The sequence below is a fragment of the Lepus europaeus genome, chromosome 18, assembly GCF_033115175.1.
Source record: "Lepus europaeus isolate LE1 chromosome 18, mLepTim1.pri, whole genome shotgun sequence".
In the NCBI taxonomy this organism is placed as follows: Eukaryota; Metazoa; Chordata; class Mammalia; order Lagomorpha; family Leporidae; genus Lepus; species Lepus europaeus.
This window is the reverse complement of record NC_084844.1, coordinates 17635967-17661456: the sequence shown is the minus strand read 5'-3', so window position 1 is coordinate 17661456 and position 25490 is coordinate 17635967. Positions and strand designations below refer to the sequence as shown.

Below are 25490 nucleotides of genomic sequence, written 5' to 3'. Positions count from 1 at the left end.
GATTAATCAAGCATTGGATAGTATTTTCAGACATTTATTAAATCGTTAGGTGGTTTTCTATTTCAATAGAGTTTATTATCCCATATTGGGCCATTATTATAGTGAATTTATGCAAAACTTGACTTAATTTTATGATGAAATGAAATCCAAGAGAAACAACAACTTCCTGGCACTTCCTTGTAGTTTGCTCCTCGGGCACTGAGTTCAGAGACTCAGTGTACTCATTTCCGTTTCTTGTAGGAGTGTACTTCCACACAGGAGATGTTTACCAAATAGTTTAAACATTACTATAGAGCACTTTTACCTTTCAGAATGCTTGCCACATCTGTCTTCACAATTACTCTGTGGCACAGCAAGGAGTGGATTACAGTCTCTGTTTTGTAAGAACAGAAACTGAGGCACAGGAAGCTTACAACTTCTGCCCCAAGTGTTTTAGCAGATTTGTGGATTTCACTCTGATCCTAAACTCTTCTTTCATTAGTTTTGTCAAAATTCACAAGTGGTCCTCTGAGCTATAGCAATTATATGCATCAATGAAAATTACTAATCATATTCTATGGGCAGGGCACATTGTAGAAGACAGAAAATAATATGAGACACATACCCTTTCAAGAAGCAGTTTATACTGAAATCAGTCATAAAACAGATTAGCATAAATATTGTCACTGACATCAGATGTAAAAGATAATATTTCCTTGTAAGACAAAGAAGAATATTTTGATTGCGCTACAGTTTATAAATACCTGTTATTTTCACTTATAATTTTTGAGACATTAGCTGCAACGTGGCAAAGAGAATACAATGATAGATGTTATGACTCACCTAGCAATCTCTCAATGTCATCCACAACCACACAACTGAGCTGGGATTTATACGCATCATCAAAGATCTGGAAGAAAGCAAAACCATTTATTATCTTACCACCCTCTGTAATTATGACAATTTTCAAGAATATCACATTTAGTAAATTCTTAGGCAATATCTAAACAAAGTATAGTAAAACATCAATACTTCAAACCACAAAAATTATTTGGAGTTTAATAAGCTACAGGATTTTAGAACTGAAAAAGTAAGTCCTTGCAAGGAAATTGAGCATAAGCAATTAAATGACTTGCCCAGGAGGACACAATGTGGATCATGGCTGAGCACAGAGAGGCAGGTGCCAGCTGTTCCTCTGTCACCTGACATACCCCATCACGTTCATCACACCGACCTTAAGAGCACAGTTTCAGTGTTGTAACCCAAGAAGCAGGTGTATAATAAAATGGAATGCCGATTTCTTATCTATAAGAATTGTGGGGGGCCGGCATTGTGGTGTAACAGATAAAGCTGCCGCCTGCAGACATCCCATGTCGGTGCTAGTTCGAGTCCTGGCTGCTCCACTTCCAATCCAGCTTCCTGCTAATGTGCCTGGGAAAGCAGCAGAGGATGGCCCGAGTGTTTGGGTCCCTGACCCATGTGAAAGATCCAGAAGAAGCTCCTGGATCCTGGTTTCGGTACAGCCCAGCTCTGGTTGTTGTGGCCATTTAGGGAGTGAACCAGCAGATGAAAGACCTCTCTCTCTGTCTCTTCCTCTTTTCTCTGTTAGTCTGCCTTTCAAATAAATAAATCTTTAAAAAGCAAAAACAAACCAAAAAAACCCAAAAAGAAAAACAAAAAAGGAATTGTGTCTCTGTTAAGCAGGAATAACCTAAAAGACCAGAATCCCATCAACTCAAATCAGATCACAATGGTACAAGGATTCACAAAAGAACTAAAGTTGGGTATGAAGGATCAGATAGACATATGTACAAAACCAAACAAAAGATAAGAGTACATTGTCTTAAGATAGCCAAAGAAACGCAAATTAAAACAAGCAGCAAAGAAGTTATATCCTGGCAAGTATGCAGTCATTCCAAATGAGGCAGAATCAATTTACGTATAAATTGGATCTAAGTGTTCAAAGCTTGGAGACCAGCTTTTTTACAAATGATGGGAGTTTCTGTTCTAGAGACTACAAGTGAGGCTCCGAGGATCCCACTGGGGTCAGGAGGAAGAATTAATTTCTGCATCCCAGCCCAATCTGGTTGATGACGCACAGAAAGATGGCAACAATCGCCCCTCTCTCCTTGCTTGGGGTGGCACAGTGTTCCTTAGTGGGAACCTCTTAACCTTAGGAGATCTAGACTTCGGTATAGAAGTCAAGTAAGTCACACTCATAATAGTTCTATTTATCTTTTTTAAAAAAAGATTTATTTATTTATTTGAAAGGCAGAGTTACAGAGTGGCCAAGGCTGAAAGAGAGTCTTCCATCCACTGACTCACTAACCAAATGGCTGCAACAGCCAGAGCTGAGCTGATCTGAAGCCAGGAGCTTCTTCCTGGTCTCCCATTCGGGTGCAGGGGCCCAAAAACTTGGGCCATCTTCCACTGCTTCCCCTGGCCATAGCAGAGAGCTGGACTGGAAGTGGAGCAGCTGGAATGGATGCCAGCACTGCAGGTGGAAGCTTTATCGGCTGTGCCACAGCGCCGGCCCCAATATTTTCCTTTTTTTTTTTTTTTTAAAGATTTTATTTATTTATTTGAGAAGTAGAGTTATAGACAGTGAGAGTGAGAAACGGAGAGAAAGGTCTCCCGTCCGTTGGCTCACTCCCCAGATGGCCACAATGGCCAGAGCTGCGCTGATTCCGAAGCAAGGAGCCAGGTGCCTCCTCCCAGTCTCCCGTGTGGGTGCAGGGACCCAAGGATCCGGGCTATCCTCCACTGCTTTCCCAGGCCATAGCAGAGAGCTGGATTGGAAGAGGAGCAGCCGGGACTAGAAATGGCGCCCATATGGGATGCCGGCACTGCAGGCGGAGGATTAACCTACTGTGCTACAGCGCTGGTCACAGAAGTATTTATAATAATTAAGAAAAGTTATCACAGCAGAGTCTCACTGTCACCATCTTAATTCAGTTCCTTGTTAAATTTTTCTTGATACAAATACAACAATTTCTACCTCCAGATATTTAATCAGGTCAGTCGTTCTGTGGAAATGCCTTCCACCCTCTTAACCACTCAATCACTCTCCCACATCCTCTCAAAATTCCATCTCTCCTTTCATCCTCAGTTATCTGTCTCTCCTCTGGATTGTGAGGTAGATAAAAACTTTACCCTGTTCGTGTTACACCTCTTGTAACCAGCACAGAATAGTAGTCAGCAATGATGTGTACTCAATAGATTCAATGGTTGAAACAAGACAAATTCTCATTCCTCTTGCCTTAAGTCTCTCTCCTCCTTTGGTACAGCATATAGTATATCGCGTACACATTATGGACTCATTGTATCCTTCCCAGTATTATACTAGATTGTAAACCTTCGGAAGATAAGCACTGTCTCAATGAACTCTGTTTCCTCATCTTACTTAACATAATGCCTTACTAGTAGTAATGACAAGTATTTACTGAAAGAATAAATTTAAATTTATGCATTTTAAATTCAAGTAGAAATATCAAGTAGGCAGCTGGAGACATCTGACTGAAGTCACATTATGGAAATCACTCTCAGGGCAGTGACTGCTGCAATCAGGACGATGAGATCTTCAAGGAGAAATGGGAGGAGCAGAAAAATCAAGGACTAAGGACTGAATCTTGAGTGTTGCCTCATTCATTCACATTCAACAAATATTTCTGAATTCTTACTAATGAAGTAGGCATTGATGAAGGCACTTGAGAGAATAATAAGACACATATGACCCTACTTTCACAAAAGTTCAGAGGTCAGGATCACATGTGACCAGGATAGAGCCTACATTATTATGCCAGAGGAAATCCTAGATGATATGGGGTACATAGCTGCGGTTGTCGCTGGCTCTCTTTCTGGGCACAGGGTAAGACAGTACTTCTGCATCCCCTCTGAGGTCAGGCATGACTATGACATTCACTTTGGTTGGTAAAACAGGAGTGGACATTTATTACTTTCTGCTGTTCGTGACTAACCATCCTCTGTTTCCTGTCTTGGCTATCGTGGAATCGCACGTGCGATGGACACTAGAATCTCCGAGAAACTACGATGAGCAGAGCTCACATTCTGAGCCATCGTGGCCACTGGTGTTGAGTGAGAAATTTCATTATGTTAAGGCACTGTGATTTGGGGGCAGCTTATTACTGCTGCAGAGCTCAGCCTATTCTCCTTATTCACAGTTTTAGGGGATTAAGGATGGCTTTCTAAATTCAGGAAATGACATTTAAGCAGAGATCTAAAGGATGAACAAGAGTTAACTAGAGGGAAAGGGGACAGAAAGTGTTCTAAGCAGAGTGTATCGGATATTAGGAGGCAGAGAGATGAGCAATCTAGGAACACAGGAGGAACGGACACAGACAGTAAGAAGTAAGCTAGAGAGGTGTTGCACCAGTGTGGGGTTTGGAGGAGTGGAGGGTGAGAGGCGAAGCAAGTGTAGTGACAGGGGAGCTGCACGGAGAGGGTCTTTGATGGCAGCCTGGAAGTGGATTTGTTGAGGAGTAAACACAGTCAAGAGATATTTAGGAGGCTGAACTGAGCACATGGTGAACGAATGGCGTGGTGACAAAGGAGAAACCAAGGTGACACTGCCCTCCTGGTTTGGTGAGTGAAACAAAGAACAGAGGAGCAGCTCACTGGGCAGAAGGTTGTGGGTACATTTAACAAGCAGAATGAGAAAGGCACCCTTTACTAATTTGCCTCTCAAAAAAAAAAAAAAAAAAAAAAAAAAAAGAAAAAAATGAAAAGAAAAGAAAAGTGAGAACTGGATACTTACTTTAGCCTCCTGATACATAATTATGGTTCCTTTTGCTTTTGAGTTGGTGATTCAAGACAATGGAAAAGTTTAAAAGCCATTCCACAGTGGTTCTTTGCTGTTTTTAAGACTGAACCAATACAGCAGCCAATGTGGTATCGTATAAACTCAGGTGAGTTCAGGAACTCACTAAAAACCACGCTTTGCTTTTCAACACATTTTCTAGAATTCCACTTAAAGCTTTAATGAAAGCATGGCGTCTGTTCCTTAGGCTTGAGACCATGTGCTGGGCACAGTTCTGCATTTCCCCGAGTCAGCCCTTTCTCAAAACACACGATAGCTTACAAGGCTTTAGGGATCTCACTCAGGACACTGCTGGAGTCTAAACTGGCAAGCCGTTACGTCTCATCAACTCATCTCAGATACTGTAATTCACGGAGCAGTACAAACCACCTCACGGTGGACTTCAAGGCCCACCTGTTTTGGAAGAAAAACACTTACAAGTAGCCACTTCATGTAAAGTCGCCACTTCATGTAAAGTCGCCACTTCATGTAAAGTTGCCACTTCATGTAAAGTTGCGTTTGTTTTGTTACAGACAGCTCTCAATGGATTAATCACTACCGCCCAAAGACGAGCATTCATAGCTAACTCTCTTAGCAACCTACTACCCATGATAAAGGCTGTGTAATTCCAGTTGTAACTAGTCCACTGAAACTGCTTTGGGTAGCTACCACCCTAATTTAAATAAATATACACACACCCCTTTCACTTCTTACACATACACTCTCTTCCTTATCTGGTCCTTAGTAGTCTATGAGATCTTCACTCTTTCCCTGGTACACGATTTCTGCCTCGTCTCCTCAGCTCCCTTCACTCCTGCCCCCCTGGCCCAGTCCCCAGAAAACGCTCTGAAAGAAGAGACTCAGATTTGCCTGGCAAGTATGTGGGATTAGCTGCCAGACAAGATTTTAGGGAGATAAATCCAATCAGGAGGAGAGGTACCAGAAGAAAAGATGCAAAAAAATTTAAATCATACAAACTGCCCCATTAGGATTCTCTATATAACTGAAATGGCAAATTGACCATCAATAGCAGCCCACAACAGCTATACAGTGCCTGTGTCAGATCACATGATGTTATAACCCAGAGGTACAGGGGGCTACAACTGGTGAGGCAAGGGATAGATCTTACAGACTCTTGAGAAAACTTAAAAGAGTATACAGTCCTAGTTCTATCATGGTGTTTCTTACAGCACATGTAAATGACTAGCATATACAAGTATACAGGGCACTTCAAAAAACTCAGAAAAGAGTAACTAGAAGCTAAATTTAGCAAGTGCATAATTTTAAAAAAAATCCATGCATAGGTTTTTTTCAGAGTATGCATTTCCACAAACTTTGTGAAGATCACTTGTACAGGGTCTTGGAATTCAAATGGGAAATCTGAAAGCAGAGGGTGAAGAATGGGAAGGAGGAGGAGGAGGCAAGGTGGGAACCAGTGGCATCAGTCAGCAGGCAAACTCATATTAAGAGGTCTGTTCTAAAGAAGGAAGAATATCTCTGGAAAGCACAGAATCCCAGTCTATTCTCACTGTGTACGTAATGAGACCATTGCCACTACACTCTCTGGTACCACCTCTCTTGCATGCAAAAACAGTGGGTAGCACAACACAGACTTAGGCTCCTAAGAGACAACCCAGAATGTGGGGAGCCTGGGCTCAAGGGAAGGGCACGCTGGATGTGCTCTGTAAGCACAGACTGAGGAACAGGAGCGGTGAGGCTCCTGCCATATAGGGATTAGGGGCAGCTGTGAATGTGGTGCTCAAGGACACGCATGCTCCTAAGACACAGAGCCCATTCCTGGAAGGTTCAGCGAGCTAGAGCCACCTGTGTGCAGGGGAGGGGCAGCAGCTGCAGGCTGTGGCGTCTACATGAATACAAATAGGAACACACCAGCATTCGCTCAGTGCTAATCCCAGCCCTTCAGAATCTCAAATCACAGCAAAGCGTGTTCTAAGGAGATTCCGTCCTCCATTTTCTGTAACCTCTGTAGTGCTCTCAGGTTGTGGAACCAAAGTCCCTAGTTCTTCCAGGACCTGAACTCTGAACCGGTTGGAGTGAAGTACGTCGTTAGCAAAATCTGATGACAGTAAGAATCTGATGGCTTAGAAAATACCTAATGTAGTAAATCTGTCAGCAATTAGTTGAAAGCATACCCTAATCATATTTGGTAGCATATAAAAACGTAAATGAGCAAATTCAAATCGATGCTATCAGTAATAATGTCTACTTTCTAAAAACAACTTGGGAGCAGACCAAACAAACATTAGCTGTCTTCTAATGAAACTGCCTCAGGAAGTGGACCTGAACTGTTGGCAAAGCACGAAAGCTTCCTGGAATGGCCTTAAAATCCGTTATTCATTCTCCCTGCTTTTCAGGAAAAAAAAATCTTACATTTTCACAAACGTGAGCCAGAGCGAGGCATTCTTGGTAACATAAAGTCACAGGCCTGAGAGTTCTGCACCTCCTCCTTTACATCTTCACATGACAAAGTGTCAAAAGACACAGTGTATTAAATAAAACAACAAACGGCCACCCCCAGCCATACGGGGCCTGTGGTCACAAACGTCAACAAATCAGCTACATGATATATTAGGATGTTAACCAAAAACACCCAAATTCTGTTGCTTAGTAACTGCTGTCTAAAGATCCAATTTCCAGCTCTGCTCTTTGTATAGACGAAACCATGAAAAGAGAAGGATTAGGCACCACGATGCTGTTCTGTGCAGACTACAATTTGCAGTGGGATTTACAGGAGGATATTCAAAGACGATTATTCTTCCTCGCAAGGCTAGCGGAAAGGAAAATTTCTCCCATTTATTTTCCATCTTTTGAAAATAAGTCTCTATCTGTTATTAGTGGATGTAGTTTTATAAATCACTGACATTTTAACTTAATTTTGTTCACACTGTCATATCTGATGTTCTAGTTCACCTCTGTATTGACTGTATACTTCGAGAGCATCAAGATTAGGTAATTAGTTAAAACCAAATTCTACTGTTATTCTTTTGTTTATTTAAGGCTACTTACATAAGTAGTAAAATAGGTTTTTTAAAAGTATAAATGCAAAAATGGATAAAATAAGTAAAACTCAGAATGAAGTTTGGGAAGCAAACACAAAATGGGAGGGAAGGAGATCTGTGACTACTTCAATCATCTTAGAAGAACACGGAATGTGAGGATAATACCTCACACATTTTTGGCAGTGTTAAGGAGTTTACGAGAATGGATTTATTAATGAAATTAAGAGAAGTACAAGGTAAATTTTAAATTTTTGAGACTAAACTGTGTTAAAGTAATTTAGCACTGTCTGAAAAAAGAAGCAGTAGCACAAGGCCTCTTTAGCAACAAAAACTCTTGTCTCTTGGTTTAAGTAATGTTATATAAAGATATTTTATGAATTAACTAATGCATACCAACTATCTTGAATAAAAGTTAAAGTGGCAACTTTTCTGAACTTTACAAACTATTGTCATTGCAAAGTAATCTTTAAAATTGAGCTTTACTCACTAAAATGTAGCTAATGAATCATTAAATGCTCACCTTTCACCTATCAGACAGGCAAAAAACATTTTAATAGTATCAAATGTGGGTGAAAATCCCAAGAAACTCTAGGATGGGACGGCAAGGATAAATTTATACAACTTTCTGAAAGAGTGAGTTTTATAAATCATTATTTTTACAAAAGAACTTTGAAAGCAATATGCATCATGGATCTTTGAAATAATAACATATTTACCTTATCAGTCCCAATTCTGAATATTTCCTAAGGAAGTGACCGGGAGTGCAGGTATAAGAATGAAAAGTTAAAACAACCACTACATTTTACTGAGCACATATTATGTCCCAGGCTCTCTGCGATACCGTTCATAAATTATCTTCTCATTTAGTTCTCATAGTATCCTATGAGGAAGCTATTATTATCTTCACTTTACAGAAGAGGAAAAATAAAGGTTCACAGCCTAAGTGGTTTACTCAAGGTCATGGAGCTAGTGAGTGTGGTGAAACTGGGATTCAAATTCAGGCCTATGTAAGTCCTACGCCTAAGTTCTCAGTCATGGAATGTCATTCTATCTAAGAACAATCTAGAGGCGGTCCTGTGGCGAAGCAGGTAAAGGCGACACCTGCAGTGCCAGCATCCCATATGGGCACTGGTTCAAGTCCCAGCTGCTCCACTTCCAATCTAGCTTTCTGCTATGGCCTGGGAAAGTGGTGGAAGATGGCCCAAGTCATTGTGCCCCTGCCCCAACATGGGAGACCTGGAAGAAGCTCCTGGCTTCGGATTGGCGCAGCTCCAGTCATTACAGCCCATTGGGGAGTGAACTAGCAGATGAAGACCTCTCTCTCTCTCTGCCTCTCCTCCTCTCTCTGTAACTCTTTCAAATAAATAAATAAATCTTAAAAAACTACCAATCTCATTAAAAAATGGAGGGGGCAATAATTCCTCTTGTTTGACAGTTCTATAGGATATTATTTATAATGATGAAAAAACTTGCGAACCTAGATGCTCAACAATAGAGACTATACATATGCAGCTATTAATTTAATGTAACATTGAGATATTTTAATGACACTGAAAAAAGTTCCTAATATGCTGAATAATAGGTTTAAAAGAGTAACATCCAGTGTGATCCCCCCTATGTAATGTGCATGTGTGCTCAAATAATACTGAACACAGTATTAAAGGACAAGTACAAATATGGATTTATTTTAATTTTCTTCTAAGTTCATTTCTGTATTTTCTAAATTAGGAAAAGCTATATTAACTTTTTTATAATTAAAAAAAAGCTACATTATTTTAGGGGAAGGGGCTTCTTTCAAGGAAAGACATGTTTTCTCCAGAATAAAACATTATAAATTATTTGTTCTCTGGGAAAAAATTGAACACCATCTCCTCACCCTTACACTATAAAGGCAGGGACAGGCACAGTGGCAGGAGGCGGCCTGGAACCAGGGAAGAATGGCATTTACAGTTCCTTTCCAACACCACCTGAAGACTTCGTATTTTTAGACTGGTTTGTGCCCTCAGGCTTTTGTCAACCTATCATCAGGTAACAAGGTGAAAACTATTTGCAGGGAAAGATTCTGTAATTTTGTGTATTTCTAGGATGTTTCTAAGATGCCTATGCTTCATTCTTTTCTGTTCTGAACCTTGGCTCCAGGGAATATTTCTTCCCCCAAGGAAAATCAAAGTCTAGTATGAACTGATTATACTGCTGCTGCAGGGATCGCTTCTGAGCCTTGCAGAGTGGATGAAGGATCTAGACAGTGGGTGAATCATGAATCGAAACAATTCTGCATAAGCTTGTATAGACATTTATTTTTATGCTCCTTTGCCTTCTGCTCATCTAAAACTCTACCTTGAAAGGCTTCAACAATTTAAAGATTAAATCATACGTTATTAAGCCATTAATTTAACCATTTAAGCCTCTAAAATCAGCACATATTACCTTCCCCCCAAGTCAATTTGCAAGAGATTAAAATAATAAAAATGATAATATCTCACACTCACAAAGCAGCTTTGATCTGCAGAAGCCTAAAGTACTTTTTAAAAACTTTATAGAAAAACTGCGACCATCCACCCACATCCCAGAGTCCCTCTGAGTAGAAAGCAGGCAGCTGGAGGAAAGCAATGGAGCACTCTCCCTCTGGTCAGGGACTCCTCCAGCTTTGAGCAAGTACAGGAGTACACGACTGAGGGAAATGAAAGTAAAATCAGCTGTTCATTTCAATGGGATTCCAAAAGCTGTATTTAAATTTTCACCAGAAGAAGTGGCTTAAGGGTTCCCTGTAGAGGGACAGAAAACCAATGGAAAACAACAGCTGCCTACTCTAGGGAGCCAGGTATTTCTGGTGCTATTCATTTTACTTCTGAAATAGAATAAACGGTGATATTCTAAGTCATTTTTGTATCTGGTAACATTTCCTTCTCTGTCACATTCAAGTTCAATGATCCTTATAAAGAGTATTTGTCTTGCAGTTTACGTATATGGCTCAAATTGTGCTAAATGTTCTACCTCCTCCATCCATTTCAAGCACCCATCACAAACAATTTTGTGGCACCTGAAGGAAAAGAGACTAATTTACATTCCTGGGGAGTCTGCATAACCACTTTTTTTTTTTTTTTAAAGATTTATCTATTTTGGGGCTGGTGTTATGGCATTTCGGGTAAAGCCACTATTCACAACACCAGCAACCCATATGGGCAGTGCCAATTCATGTTGTGGCTGTTCTACTTCTGATCTAGCTCCCTGTTAATGGCCTAGGAAAAGCAGCTGAAGATGGCCCAAGTGTTTGGACCTCTTCTACCCACATAGGAGACCTGGGAGAAGCTTCTGGCTCCTGGCTTCAGCTTGGCTCAGCACAAGTTATTGCAGCCATCTGGGCAGTGAACCAGCAGATAAAAGATCTCTGTCGCTCCTTCTCTGTCACTCTTTCAAATACATAAATATATCTTAAAAAAAAAAAAAAGACTTATGTATTTGAAAGGCAGAGCAACAGAGAAGGGGAGACACAGAAAGATCTTTCATCCATAGATTCACCCCCCAGATAGTCGCAACAGCAAGGTCTGGGCCAGGTGGAAGCCGGGAAATCCATCCTGGTCTGTGACACGGGTGGCAGGGGCCTAAGTACTTGGGCCATCTTCTGCCTTCCTAGATGTGTTAGCAGGAAGCTGAATGGGAAGTGGAGCAGCTGCGACTTGAACCAGCACCTTGACATGGGATGTTGGCATCACAAGTGGCTGTTTAACCTGCTGTACTGCAATGCTGGCCCAAGTCTGCTTCTTTTTAAGTGTATGTTTTCTTTTTAGTCCCTTTTGCTAGGAAAAAGTGAAGTAATCCTACCCTACATCTCCCCACCACCACTAGAAACCTTTTATTTAAGGTGTACAACTTTCATGCATTTCATAAATACAACTTTAGGAACATACTGATTCTTCCCACCGTACCTGCCCTCCCACCCTTCTTCCTCTTCCCTCTCCTATTCCTATTCTTATTTTCTACTAAAATCTATTTTCAATTAACTTTATACACAGAATATTAACTCTATACTAAGTAGAGTTTAACAAAATAGTATGAAAAAAAAATTGGTCCCCAACAGTTTTTTGATTTCTTCCAAGATCCAGGAGCATGTTGTTCAGTCTCCATGTGTTAGCATATGTTCTAGAGATTCTTGAGTTGTTGATTTCCAGCTTCATTCCATTGTGGTCAGAGAAGATGCATTAATAGGATTTTAATTTTTCTGAATTTGCTGGGACTTGCGTTATGGCCTAGCCTGTGGTCTATCCTAGAGAAAGTTCCATGCACTGGTGAGAAGAATGTGTATTCTGCAACTGTAGGATAAAATTTCTGTAGATATTTATTAGGTCCACTTGGTCTACAGTGTCAATTAACTGTTGTTTCCTTGCCTATTTTCTGTTTGGTTGATCCCTACCTTACACCTTAACATAGTGAGTGCCTGACAGACATCCAGAGCCTTCTTTATTTAACTTCTCAAGATTCTTCCCTCTAACTCTGATTTTCCCACATCTTTTTAACCTACAATCAGCTCATATCTATAAGATATCAAGTATGAAAAAAAGAATTTAAATAAAATAAATACTTTAGCTGGATACAAAAAATAATTTCTCTGCTGCCTGAGAGTGTTTGGAGTTAGAACATGAATAGAAAAACTGGCCATCAGGTAAGAGGAGCACTTTATCATGGATTTTTGTTTAAAAAAAAAAAAAAAACAGCAGCCACCTGCTATTGTAGATGTCTTACACAGCACTTGGCTGAATGTAAGGGATGGACTAGATGACCTTGTAGTCTTTCAGCTCCACCATTCTAGGCTACACTGTCCCATCTTCCCTGATGACTCAGAGTGGTCATATTAAGGTGATAGGGGCTAGCATTGTGGTATGGTGGGTAAACCTTCAACACTGGTATCCCATATGGGCTCTGGTTCAAGTCCTGGCTTCTTTACCTCTGATCCAGCTCTCTAATGTGCCTGGGAAAGCAGGGGAAGATGGCCCAAGTCCTTAGACACCTGCATCCACGTGGGAGACCTGGAAGAAACTTCTGGTTCCTGGCTTTGGACTGCATTGCAGCCATTTGGAGAGTGAACAGTGGATGGAAGATCTCTCTCTCTCTCTCTTTCTCTCTCCCTCTCTAACTTTGCCTTTCAAAAAAATAAATCTTTAAAAAATAATAAAAGATAAAAAAAGGTGACAAATGTCAAAAGAAGAAAGAAGGTAGATGAGGACTGCATTAAGCTGTCAAGCAGACTCTGATAATTACACAATACGCAGTCATCCTTCTGTAGGGAACAGCTTCCCAATGCCACATCACTGTTCTTTCCCAAACTGTACAGTCAATGTAATTGTCCCTGGACAGTCCGACTTCGTACACTGATGTAAGAGCTTCACAAAAAAATCCTACACGAAACCACTCCACTCTGCCCAAACACTCTCAACTATGGTCATTCTTTTTATCAAGCTGATACAAACCTAAGGAAATTCATCTTAAGACAAAACAAAGCAAGTGTAACTTGGAAGGTGAAGCACTTTTACTAACCATGCATTACAAAGTTAAGAATCTAAAGTAGCCACTGTCCTAGCACCCTCATCCCAAATTCTGTTGATAATTTTGTTCTACTAGAGAAGAATTTAAGAGCATAGTTGCTATGGGTTTTACATATATGTGTGTACAAAGATAGCTTTATATGTACATGTATGTTTACACACACACACACACACACAGATACATACATCTAAGAGATAAGAAATTAAAAACAGTAAAAATCTTGCTACCTTCTTCATGGCCTGACACTTGGCTGTCTCAGAAAAGCCAATCATCTTATCGGGAGAACAGATCTTGATGAAGGGGAAGTTGGATTCCTCTGCAATCTTTGCAGCTAACGCAGTCTTCCCACTATGAGGAGGGCCTGCATAAAGACATGAGCAAGTCAAGGGAAAAAAGCCAACCCAAGCAAAAGGCATAAAACAAGTTTTAACTTTTATCCCCAACGTATTAAGGTCTCAACTAGTTGCTCATTAACATTTCCTGACACAATTTCATGACAGACATGTTTCCTTTTATTTATTAGCAACTAAACTTAACAAACTGATTAGCATTTCTCAAAAGTGTGGTGAAACACATTCCTTCTTACTTTCTCACACAGCTTTCATCTTTCAAACTTCTGGGTGAATGTATGAAGTACAAGGGTTTTTGCTTCTTCAAAAAAACAAAACGATGCATTCAAATGCTTATCAGTACTTGTGTTATTCTGTCAAATCATTTGTCTAGCAAAAACATAATCTTTTTAGGCGATGATATTGAGAGCAGGGAAAACTGCCTGGTAGAAGCAAATGTGACTTAAAAAGCTACAACTCTAAAGACAAAAAGGCCACCAAATCTACAAAATACCTTACTTAGACATCCCTCCTTCCCTTCTGTGTGAAAGAAGAGGGTCCTCTTCCAACTGTGAACCAATCTACTCTGCCTCCCTATCTTAGAGTAGAGTCTGGCATTACTGATTGTTTCTCGCTCCCATCTGTTCAGCCCCTTTTTTTTTTTTTTTTTTAAAACAGGCAGAGTGGAAGAGAGACAGAGAGGAAGGTCTTCCTTTGCCACTGGTTCACCCTCCAATGGCCGCTGTGGCTGGCGCATCATGCTGATCCAAAGCCAGGAGCCAAGTGCCTCTCCTGGTCTCCCATGGGGTGCAGGGCCCAAGCACTTGGGCCATCCTCCACTGCACTCCCGGGCCACAGCAGAGAGCTGGCCTGGAAGAGGGGCAACTGGGATAGAATCTGGCGCCCCCAACCGGGACTAGAACCCGGTGTGCCGGCACCGCAAGGCGGAGGATTAGCCCGTTAAGCCACGGCGCCGGCCTTCTGAAGTCTTTTCAACAGCAGTTAGAATGTGGGTCCCTCTAACGAGAACATCTTCCCGTTGCTCGGACAGCTTCTCCTCATCCTTTGGGCCTTGGTTTAAAGTGTTTCTCTCAGGAAGCCCTTACCTTTATACCCGTGGGAAGGGTAGGTTCCCCTGTCATGTGCCCTCATGGAAATTTGCTGCTGTCGTGCTAAGCAAAACTATCAATTAATCATTGGCGAGTAGAATGTTCTTTCCCTTTTGTCTACTCAGTGAACTCCTAACTGACCCAGCAAGGCCTAAATTAAATATCACTTCTCAATTTTCCTGCCCATGCCTTTGCAAAATGGCTTGCATTCACCTACCCCTTTACACATATATGCTGTAGATAGGAATTTATTTACATGTCTTTTTTCATGACCAGACTGAATGCCTGAATGTCTGTACCCCGGCCAGAGCCTAAAATACAGTAGGTTCTCAGCATAAATTTAATTTTAAAATTGAGTACTATGTGGTATCATTCAGTCCATTAAGTACTACAGAAATTTAGACATAATCCTATAAGAAAACTAGTTGCTACTATTCATTAGTAACATTCTAACTCAAGAAAACTTTAATACATCCACAATATGGATATATAGTCTGGGTTACTATTTCATATCATAACAAGCTTTAGAATGAAAAATGATTCATTTTTCTGGAACACACTAAATGGTTTCGGAAAAGTGCTGCTTTCTACATTTGAATGGCTTCTCCTCAATCTTCCTCACCTTCCAGGAGGACGCTGACCAAGGGTGTGCGGTCACTGTTTTTAGTCTGTTGTACCAGCAGCTCCCCGTCATCCAGGACACGAGTGACTGGGTCACCCCACTTGATGATTCCATTCATAATGTAACTGGCATAATCCTCTTGATTTGTGCCAAATGCCTGGTGAGGAAAAGGGTAGTTTAAAGCATTTTGAATATTAGTATTAAAATATTTAAAGGTATAAAAGTAATAAATTCCTACACACTAAAAGTGTTGAGCACTATCCCATATTATGTAATGTAAAAAACTTGAAAAGTTTTATAATTTCTCATTTAACTTGTTATCCAATGGGGCGGGGGGAAGTGGGTGGAGCTGCTTTGAGTGACTAAAAGGAATAAAAGTAAATAGATTCTAGGTTCATACTCTAAGAGCTCAAATACCAAAACTTCCTAAAAGAAAGAATATGCTTCAACATGCTTGATCCTATAAAGAATATGCAGGTTTTGGTAATTTTGTTAACAACAAAGAGAAAAAAGTGATTATGGACTTAGAAATAAGAAGCAAGGGGATGGTCGGCGCCATGGCTTAACAGGCTAATCCTCTGCCTTGCGGCGCCGGCACACCGGGTTCTAGTCCCGGTTGGGGGCGCCGGATTCTATCCTGGTTGCCCCTCTTCCAGGCCAGCTCTCTGCTATGGCCCGGGAAGGCAGTGGAGGATGGCCCAAGTGCTTGGGCCCTGCACCCGCATGGGAGACCAGGAGAAGCACCTGGCTCCTGGCTTCGGATCAGCGAGATGCGCTGGCCGCAGCAGCCATTGGAGGGTGAACCAGCGGCAAAGGAAGACCTTCCTCTCTGTCTCTCTCTCTCACTATCCACTCTGCCTGTCAAAAACAAAAACAAAACAAAACAAAAAAGAAGCAAGGGGATGGCACTGTGGTGCAGTGGGTTAGGCCAGTGCTTGCGACACCAGCATGCCATGTCAGAGTGCTGGTTCATGTACCAGCTGCTCTGCTTCCATCCATCCTCTTGATAATGTACCTGTTGCCAGAAGATGATGGCCCAAGTGCTTGGCCTTTGCCACTGACATGAGAGACCAAGGATGGTCACTGAAACATTACTGGTTGTTTTATATAAAAATGGGTTAATAACCTTAGACTATATTCTGAAGTTCCAACTTTATTTTAAACACTTTGTAAGAAGGTTGCAACTTTTTTCAGGGCTTCCATGATGGTTAAGAGTCTTAGGAATTATGGTAGCCAGAAGAGCAAAAGGTACTGAGCAAGAGCAAGGCACACTTTGGAGGAGGTTGGGAAAAAGCTAGAGAAAGTAAAAGAGAGAGGCGGATATCAGAGTTAATTTGAAGTATCTTAATAACTGATACCCAAAGGATGGACTGAATTTAGGTTTCTATAGCTTGAGATTTTTATATAGGAACCAATAAGGAAAGTAATTTCAGTTTAATATACAGTAAGAACTCATACTTAAATGTCTCAAAATTAAATGGGCTGCCTTAAAAGAATGTAAACTCCCTATCACAAAACATTTAGGTTAAGTATGGGTTAATTACCCAGCTACCAGGTTAGTGCACTGATAGAGATGCTTCCAAGTCTACAATTTTCTCATTTCATGAAATTATGTAGGATGTGACCTTCTGTAACATGCTTATTTCTTTCCTGAATTAACAGTTATTATTATTTGTCATATACATCACTCATTGTGCATACTCACTGGTTTAATATCATTCTCCAAAGAAGCAAGGAAGTCTCCTCTTGTCACCTGCAGGCTCTCTGCTTTCTCCATGTCCACTTCTACTTTAGTACTGGCCTAAGCAGAAATGAAAACACAATGTAAGGACTTCCAGGATTTAAGAATATTTTCAGGCTGGTGCCGTGGCTCAATAGGCTAATCCTCCGCCTTGTGGTGCTGGCACACCAGGTTCTAGTCCCGGTCGGGGTACCGGATTCTGTCCCGGTTGCCTCTCTTCCAGGCCAGCTCTCTGCTGTGGCCCAGGAGTGCAGAGGAGGATGGCCCAAGTGCTTGGGTCCTGCACCCCATGGGAGACCAGGAGAAGCACCTGGCTCCTGCCTTCGGATCAGCGCGGTGCGCCGCTTGCAGTGTGCTGGCCACGGCAGCCATTGGAGGGTGAACCAACGGCACAAGGAAGACCTTTCTCTCTGTCTCTCTCTCTCACTGTTCACTCTGCCTGTCAAAAAAAATAATAAAATAAAATAAATAAAAAAAGAATATTTTCAGCCTCAGAACAATGTCTGAAGGTTAAAAAGAATATCTTCACGATTAAAAAAATCCAATATTTATGAATTATGCATATGAATAGGGTTAGATTTATTAAGATACAGAAAACTACTAAAATATAATAACAAAAATCATAAAATAAGCAAAAAACATGAACAGACATTTCTAAAGAGATATACAAATGGTCAATAAACACATAAAAAGGTGTCCAAGATCACTAATTATTTGGAAAGGTCAAATCAAACTTCAATGACAATTTGCCTCACAACCATTAGGATGACTATTACCACAGAAAAAGAAAAAAAATAGTAAGTGTTGGTGAGGATGTGGAGAAACTGGAATCTTTGTGTGCTCATTAGTGGGGATGTAAAATAGTACAGACATTCTGGAAAATAAAATGGAGGTTTCTCAAACAATTAAAATAGAATTACTGTATGATCCAAAAATTCCACTTCTGAGAATATTCCCAAAAGAACTGAAACCAAGGTCTTCAAGAAACATTTGAACAGTCATATCCATAGCACTGTTATTCACAATTGCTAAAATGTAGAAGCCACCAAAATGCCCAAAATGTGGTGTGTGTGTGTGTGTGGGTGTGTAAACAATGGACTATTATTCAGCCTTTAAAAAGGAAGGAGGGGCCGGCACTGTGGAGCAACAGGTTAAAGCCCTGGCCTGCAGTGCCAGCACCCCATATGGGTGCTGGTTCAAGTCCAGCTCTCTGCTATGGACTGGGAAATCAGCAGAAGATGGCCCAAGTCTTTGGGCCCCTGCACCCATGTGGGAGACCTGGAAGAAGCTCCTGGTTCCTGGCTTTGGATTGGCACAGCTGTGGCAGCTGCAGCCAGTTGGGGAGTGAACCAGCAGATAGAAGACCTTTCTCTCTTTGCCTCTGCCTCTCGGTAACTCTGCCTTTCCAATAAATTAAAAAATCTTAAAAAAAAAATAAAAAGGGAGGAAATTCTGACACACATCGCAGGATGGATTAACCTTGGACAGTATGCTGAGTGAAATAAGCCCACTGTAGAAACACAACTCATATAATTCACTTATATGAGGTACTTAAAGGAGTTAGAATTCACAGATACAGAAAGCAGAAAGATGGTTGCCAGGGGTTAGGGGAAGGAGAAAATGAGAAGTTATTTTTGAATGGGTAGTTGCAGTTTTATAAGATGAACAGGATTGTGGCTATGGTTACATAACATGATGAAAACATTTATGTTGCTAAACTATACTCACATCCTTAACAATGTTTAAAATGGTAAATTTTATGTTATGTGTATTTTAACACAATAAACTAGAGAAAAAAAGGCAAAGTGAACCAAACCAAACCATCTTTCTCAAGTTCACAAATAGCGTGTGTGTGTGTGTGTGTGTATATATATATATATATATATATAAATGGTCTGAGCAATTCCACTTGTAGGAACTTACTACATAAGTTAAGATCACAAGTGTGCAGGAAGTTACATGTACACAGGTATCTAGGTTAGTATTTTGTACTAACAAAAGACTAGAAGGAAAGGGGACCAACTAAGTAAATTACATCATATCTACTCCAAAGAACACTGTATAGCCATCTGGTAAAACACTGAGGCGAAGACAAAATATGTACAGAAGGTAAGCATGTATTTTCAGAATAACCTGCAGAGGCATTAAAGATGCACAGACACCAGGCTCCATCCCCTCACAAACTTGATTGAACTGGTCCTGTAAAGGGTGCAGGTATTCTAGTCTTATAAAGTACCATACAGGTAACTCAAGTTTTATAATCATTACTCTAAGAGACCAAGGACCTAAAACTTTTATTTGCATTCACGGTTTATGCTTGAGAATCTATGTGCCAGCTCTGAACAGTCTGCTTACTGCACCTGGAGCTAACACTTAAGACATCTGGAGAAGCATCGAGGACTTTATCAGCACTTGGAGCTGCCTGGACCTGAGGAGCGATTAAGATACCAACACATTTTTAAATGTGATTGGGCTCATTACCAATAGCACAAAGCAAGTGAGTCTAATCTTTAAATTGGTATCAGGGCCCTTAAAAAAAAAAAGCCATCTTCAAAAAAAAAAAAAAAGCTGACTATAAAACAAACATATTAAGCAATTATCAACCGTCTATCAATTATAAAACACGAGTCATGTTCCTTTAGGAACAGATAGTTAAGACAAAATAACAGAGGTTTAATCAAGAAGTCAGCCCTGCATGATAAAAAGAACCATGTCAGGAAACTGCATCAAGATGGCAAACAGAACCCACTTACTCATCTCCCTTCCTCCCCAAACCTCAAGAAACGACAGAAAGTGAAATGAGCACTGAGTGTGGTAAACGAAAACACACACACATCTGTTCAGAGACACTGCTGCAAACCTTAGAGAATGTCCTAGAATGTTTCTATGAGACAAAGATAGGTTGCCTTCAAAGAAACCAGAATAAGACAGGTAGGACACCTTTCATCGGCAGCACTGGAAACTAGAAGACAATGAAATCACATCTTCAAAACTATGTCTGGAGAGCTGCCCTAGAAGTATCACCACGAGGTATACAGTGAGGCGCAGGGGAGCACTGTCACACAGTATTAATTTTAGTAACCACGATCAGAGACAATTTATGTGTTAAAACTATTCATTCATTCATCACTTTATTTACTGAATACTTACCATATACCAAGCACTGCTCTAGGAACTAGAGACAGCAGTAAATAAAGCAGACAAGGACTCTGCCCCTATGGATCTAGTATTTAAAAGTGTTATAGGACACTGTGCATTTTTCCAAAAAATAAGAACAGACTAGCATGCACTGATATGGAAGGCTATCCAAGACATATTGGCAAGTGAACATTAAAACTGTAGTACAGGGGCCAGCGTTGTGGCATAGCAGGTAAAGCTGCTGCCTGTGATGCTGGCATCCCATAGAGGTGCCAGTTCAAGTCCCAGCTGTTCCACTTCCAATCTAGCTTCCTGCCAATGCACCTGGAAAAATCAGCACCTGGGAAAGCAGCAGAGGATGGCCCAAGAGCCCGGACCCCTGTAGTAAGCTCCTGGCTCCTGACTTTGGACTGACCCAGCCCCAGTTATTGCAGCCATTTGAGGAGTGAACCAGAGAATGAAAGATCTCTGTCTCTCCCTCTCTCTGTGTAACTCTTTCAAATAAAGAAATAAATCTTTAAATAAATATAGTACAATTCTATTAATTTTTTTTAAAAGCACATATGTACATGAGTATAAATATGAAGAAAACAACTTAAGCCATATCCCAAGTGTTCTCAGCTCTGAGGAGGGAGCGGGAAGGGTGTCAGAGATGGTCTGACTTAGTTTTCCCTACATTCTCTGGCATCCTTGACCCTTCTACAAAGAGAATGTATTCATGCACAACTTTTGTACTTTTAAAAAGAGAGAAAGCCACAGTAACATTTAAATAGACAAATATTCTTAGGTAGAACAATTAGCATTTAAATTATTAATAAGGCATTCATTGGTACCCATGAGGCATTCAATGTATATTAGTCACATTTAATTGGCATTTCTAAAGTTAAAACAAGGAAGTCTCTCCATGAAAGAAGGTAGCACATAAAACATAAATCTCTGCAATTATTTTTTTTAATTTTAAGATTTATTTATTTATTTGAAAGTCAGAGTTACACAGAGAGAGAAGAGGCAGAGGCAGAGAGAGAGAAAGAGAGTGAGTCTTCCATCCACTGGTTCATTCCTCAAATGGCCTCAACAGTCGGAGCTGGGCCGATGTGAAGCCAGAAGCCAGGAGCTTCTTCCAGGTCTCCCACACCGGTGCAGGGGCCCAAGGACTTGGGCCATCTTCTACTGCTTTCCCAGGCCATAGCAGAGAGCTGGATCGGAAGTGGAGCAGCCAGGACTTGAACTGGCGCCCATATGGGATGCTGGCACTGTAGGCGGTGGCTTTACCTGCTACGCCACAGTGTCAGCCCCTGTAGTTATTTATTTTCTAAAAAAGATTTAGTTTTTTTTGAAAGTCAAGAGTTACAGATAGAGGGAGAAACAGAGAGATCTTCCATCTACTAATTCACTCCCCAGATGGCTGCAATGGCTGGCAGTGGGCCAGGCTGAAGCCAGGAGCTTCATCTGGGTATCCCATATGGATGGCAGGTGCCCAAACACCTGGGCCGTCTTCCGCTGCTTTTCCCAGGCCATTAAGCAAGGAGCTGGGAGAGAAACGCAGCAGCAAGGACATGAACAGGTGCCCATTTGGGATGCCAGTGTCATAGGCAGCAACTTTACCTGTTATGCCACAATGCTGGCTCCTCTACAGTTCTTTTTAAAGAATTTTCACATACACTACCTCATTTCATTATATCACCTCTCATTTTATACTTACACAAACCTGGAGGTTTTCATAAATTATTAAGGGTAGATAGAGGATAGGTACCCTTAAATAAAGGTTTGAACTCTGAGTAAAACTTTTTTAAAAAAAGATTTACTGAAAGTCAGAGTTATAGAGAGAGGGGGAGACACACACACACACACACACATACACACAATCTTCCAATCGCTGGTTTACTTCCCAGATGCCTACAACAGCTTCCTCCAGGTTTCCCACATGGGTGGCAGGGGCCTAAGCATTTGGCCATCTTCTGCTGCCTCTCCCAGGCCATTAGCAGGGAGCTGGATTAGAAGTGGTGCAGCTGGACATGAACCAGTGCCTGCATGGGATGACAGCATTGTAAGTGGTAGCTTTATTCACTGTACCACAACACTGGCTCCAAGATTTATTTCTTTGAAAGGCAGACTGATAGAAGCAGACTGACAGAGAACAGCACGTGCTCACTCCCCGTATGCCCACAAAAGCCAGGGCTGGGCTGGGCCAGAACCAGGAACCAGGAATTCTATCTGGGTCTCCAACACGGGTGGCAGGAAAGCAAATACTTGGCCATCACCTGCTGCCTCCCAAGCACATTAACAGAAAGCTGGAGCAGAATAAGAGGTAGGATGCAATTCCAGGCCCTCTCAGTACAGGATGTGGGAGTCCCAGGTGGCAGTTTATTCTGGGCCACAGCGCCGCCCCAACTCTAATTAAAACTTTTTGACTCATCAAAATGGATTTCAGAAGTTGTAAACTCTCAGGTAAAAGTGAAAATGAGCTCTGACAGAATCATTAATATCCCAGTGAAGCTACCAGCCTCATTTAAATGTCACCCTCCTTTATGTACAGCCCTAAGCTTTTACTGTATTTTATATTTTAAATTTTTATTTAAGAGGGAGGGAGAGAGAGAGAGGGAGATCTCTCATTCACTGGTTCAATCCCCAAATGCTTGCAACATCCAGGGCTGGGACAAGCCAAAGCCAGAAACTTAACCTCCCACATGGGGGCAGGGAACCAGCTGCCTTCCAGGGTACACAGTAGCAGGAAGCTGAAGTTGGGAGCAGAGCCAGAACTTGAACCCAGGCTCTCTTATGAAATGTGGGCACCTAATCAGCATCGTAAACACTAGGTCAAACATTTTACATTTTGATTTGCTTTCATAATAAAACTGAATTCAAATGACAGAGTAATTCGAAAGAAGAATCTTGTTCATCTTTCAACATTTGCCAAAAAATAGATTTCATGACTGAAGCTGTTGCAAAACCTATCTTTCTACTAATTATTAGGAAAGAATCATCATGCAACGAATTAAAAGTTAATTAAGAGAGCAGTCATTTAGTCTAGTGGTTAAGTTACCCACATCCCACATTGGAGTTTCTGGGTTTGATTCAAGTAACTGGGTTCCAGTCACTCACATGGGAGACCTGGCTTGTGTTCCCAAATCCTGCCTCTGGCCCTGGCCCAGGCCCTGCTGTTCTGGGCCCCGGGTGACTAAAGCTGGAGCTCTGCCTGTCTTTCTGCCTCTCAAATTAAAACAAAAAAATAATTAAGTGAATTAATCCAACAGGGAAAACTAGAGCAATGACTGGGAAATTTCGGAGAAAGAATATTATAAACACACAAATAAGAACATTAATTTTATCCCAGTCTTAAGATAATGTAAAAACATTTTTAAAGTACACAGTTTTATAAAATAAATTCTTTTTTTTTTTTAAGGGAAGGTGTTAATTGGGAGAAACCCGACAGACTGGAGGGAAGGGGAGAAGAAGGAAAAAGAGAAGGAGAGAGTAAGAGAGAGATCAGGAGACAGAGAGAAAGGAACAGGTCCTTTTAAAACTTTGCCAGGGGGCGGGCAGGGAAGTAGGAGCAGTGAATCCCATTAGGATGGGGGTGGGGCTGACACTGGTGGTTGGGCCATGTGGCCACCTGGCTTCCAGCAATGGCGGTGGGGCTAGAGCATAGGATGGTGTCAGGGTGTAGATCACGCCATAGATAAGACTGTGCCATTTTCCTAACATTCCCCATTTTGTTTTTTATAAAGCAGGAGTTGTATGGGATTACATTAGCCTCAAAAGTCCAGGAGAGGTACAGGGACGATGATCTGTCTTTAGTGCTACTTCCTGCTAACATGGGGCGATGTCTCAAGCTGCTGTCTCCTGGGTGGGGAGCCGAATATATCCCTGTAGCAGCATTAAAACAAATTTTTTTGATGAAGACAATATTGTGGTATAGAGGCTGCCATCTGCACTGGCATTGCAAATGGGCACCAGTTCAAATCCTGGCTGCTCCACTTCCAATCCAGCTCCCTACTCATGTCTTGAGAAAGCAGTGGAGGATGTCTCAAGTGTTTGAGCCTCTGTGAGCCATGTGGGCGACCTGGAAGAAGCTCCTGGATCCTGATTTCAGCATGGCCCAGCTCTGGTTGTTGTGGCCATATGGGGAGTGAACCAGTAGATGAAAACTCTCTATTTCTCTCTGTAACTCTTTGAAATAAATAAATCTTTTAAAAATTATTTTTAATGGAAATTATTAAGGTGTGGAACTGGGTTAATTTTGGTCTTGATACATAATGTCCTTTGACCACCTCTTATAATAACAGTTTTGACAAGAAAACAGGAAAAGATGGCTAGAAAGAGGATTTATTTTAGAATAAGCTCTTCTTAGGTACTCCAGGAAGTTACCTAGTTGCCAGCATTGTGGAGTAGTGGGTAAAGCTGCTGCCTACAATGCCAGCATCCCATATGGGCGCTGGTTTCAGTCCTGGCTGCTCCACTTCCGATCCAGCTCCCTGCTAATGGCCTGGGAAAAGCAGCAGCAGATGGCCCAAGTACTTGGGCCCCTGCCACCCCCGTGGGAGACCCAGAAGAAGCTCCAGGCTCCTGGCTTCATTTTGGCTCAGATCTGGCCATTCTAGTCATCTGGGGAGGGAACCAGTGAGTGGAAGATCTCTCTCTGTAATTCTGACTTTCAAATAAGTAAATAAATCTTAAAAAAGTTGCCTAACTGTAATTAATCAATATTACAATTATTACTACCTCTTCACTAAAATGAATTTTCTAAGGATGTCTTTTGGCAAAAATTACTTTTTATGAAAATTAGTAGTTTTATTAGTAAAAAAAAAGTCTACAATTTAGAACTGTTTCTTATTCACATTTATTTGAACTAGTAACCTTTTATTTGTTTGAATTAGTAACCTTTTATTCTGCATTTTATTTATAACAACCAGTCAATCTAGAAGACACAGCATCTTTCAATCCTATCCCTGCAGAAACTAATAAACTTGTATCTCAACACTAGCAAATGTCAAGTGGCCACCCTTAAATTTCATAGCTTCTTAAACTGACCTTTGAAAGTTCTTCTCATTCCTCTGAAATTAAGGGCAGAACGACCTTAATCAAATTCTACAAAAATAAGAAATAATTTTATTGAAATTGTATAAATAGAAGTCAGAGGTTGGCCTCAGTTTATGAAGTACATGTGTGTGTGTCCCCTTAACCTACTGCTTACA

The 25490-nt window shown here is 41.1% G+C and overlaps 1 protein-coding gene across 1 annotated transcript in view; it reads right to left on the bottom strand.

Moving 5' to 3' along the window:
- The window catches only part of NSF (N-ethylmaleimide sensitive factor, vesicle fusing ATPase), a 178494-nt gene that overhangs the window by 31227 nt on the left and 121777 nt on the right, over positions 1–25490 (bottom strand). The window contains exons 13-16 of the mRNA XM_062216514.1: positions 17122–17217; positions 15417–15573; positions 13584–13717; positions 823–889 (exon numbers count right to left, since the gene is read on the bottom strand). Coding sequence (XP_062072498.1) covers positions 823–889; positions 13584–13717; positions 15417–15573; positions 17122–17217 — 454 coding nt within the window. The remainder of the gene's footprint in view (positions 1–822; positions 890–13583; positions 13718–15416; positions 15574–17121; positions 17218–25490) is intronic.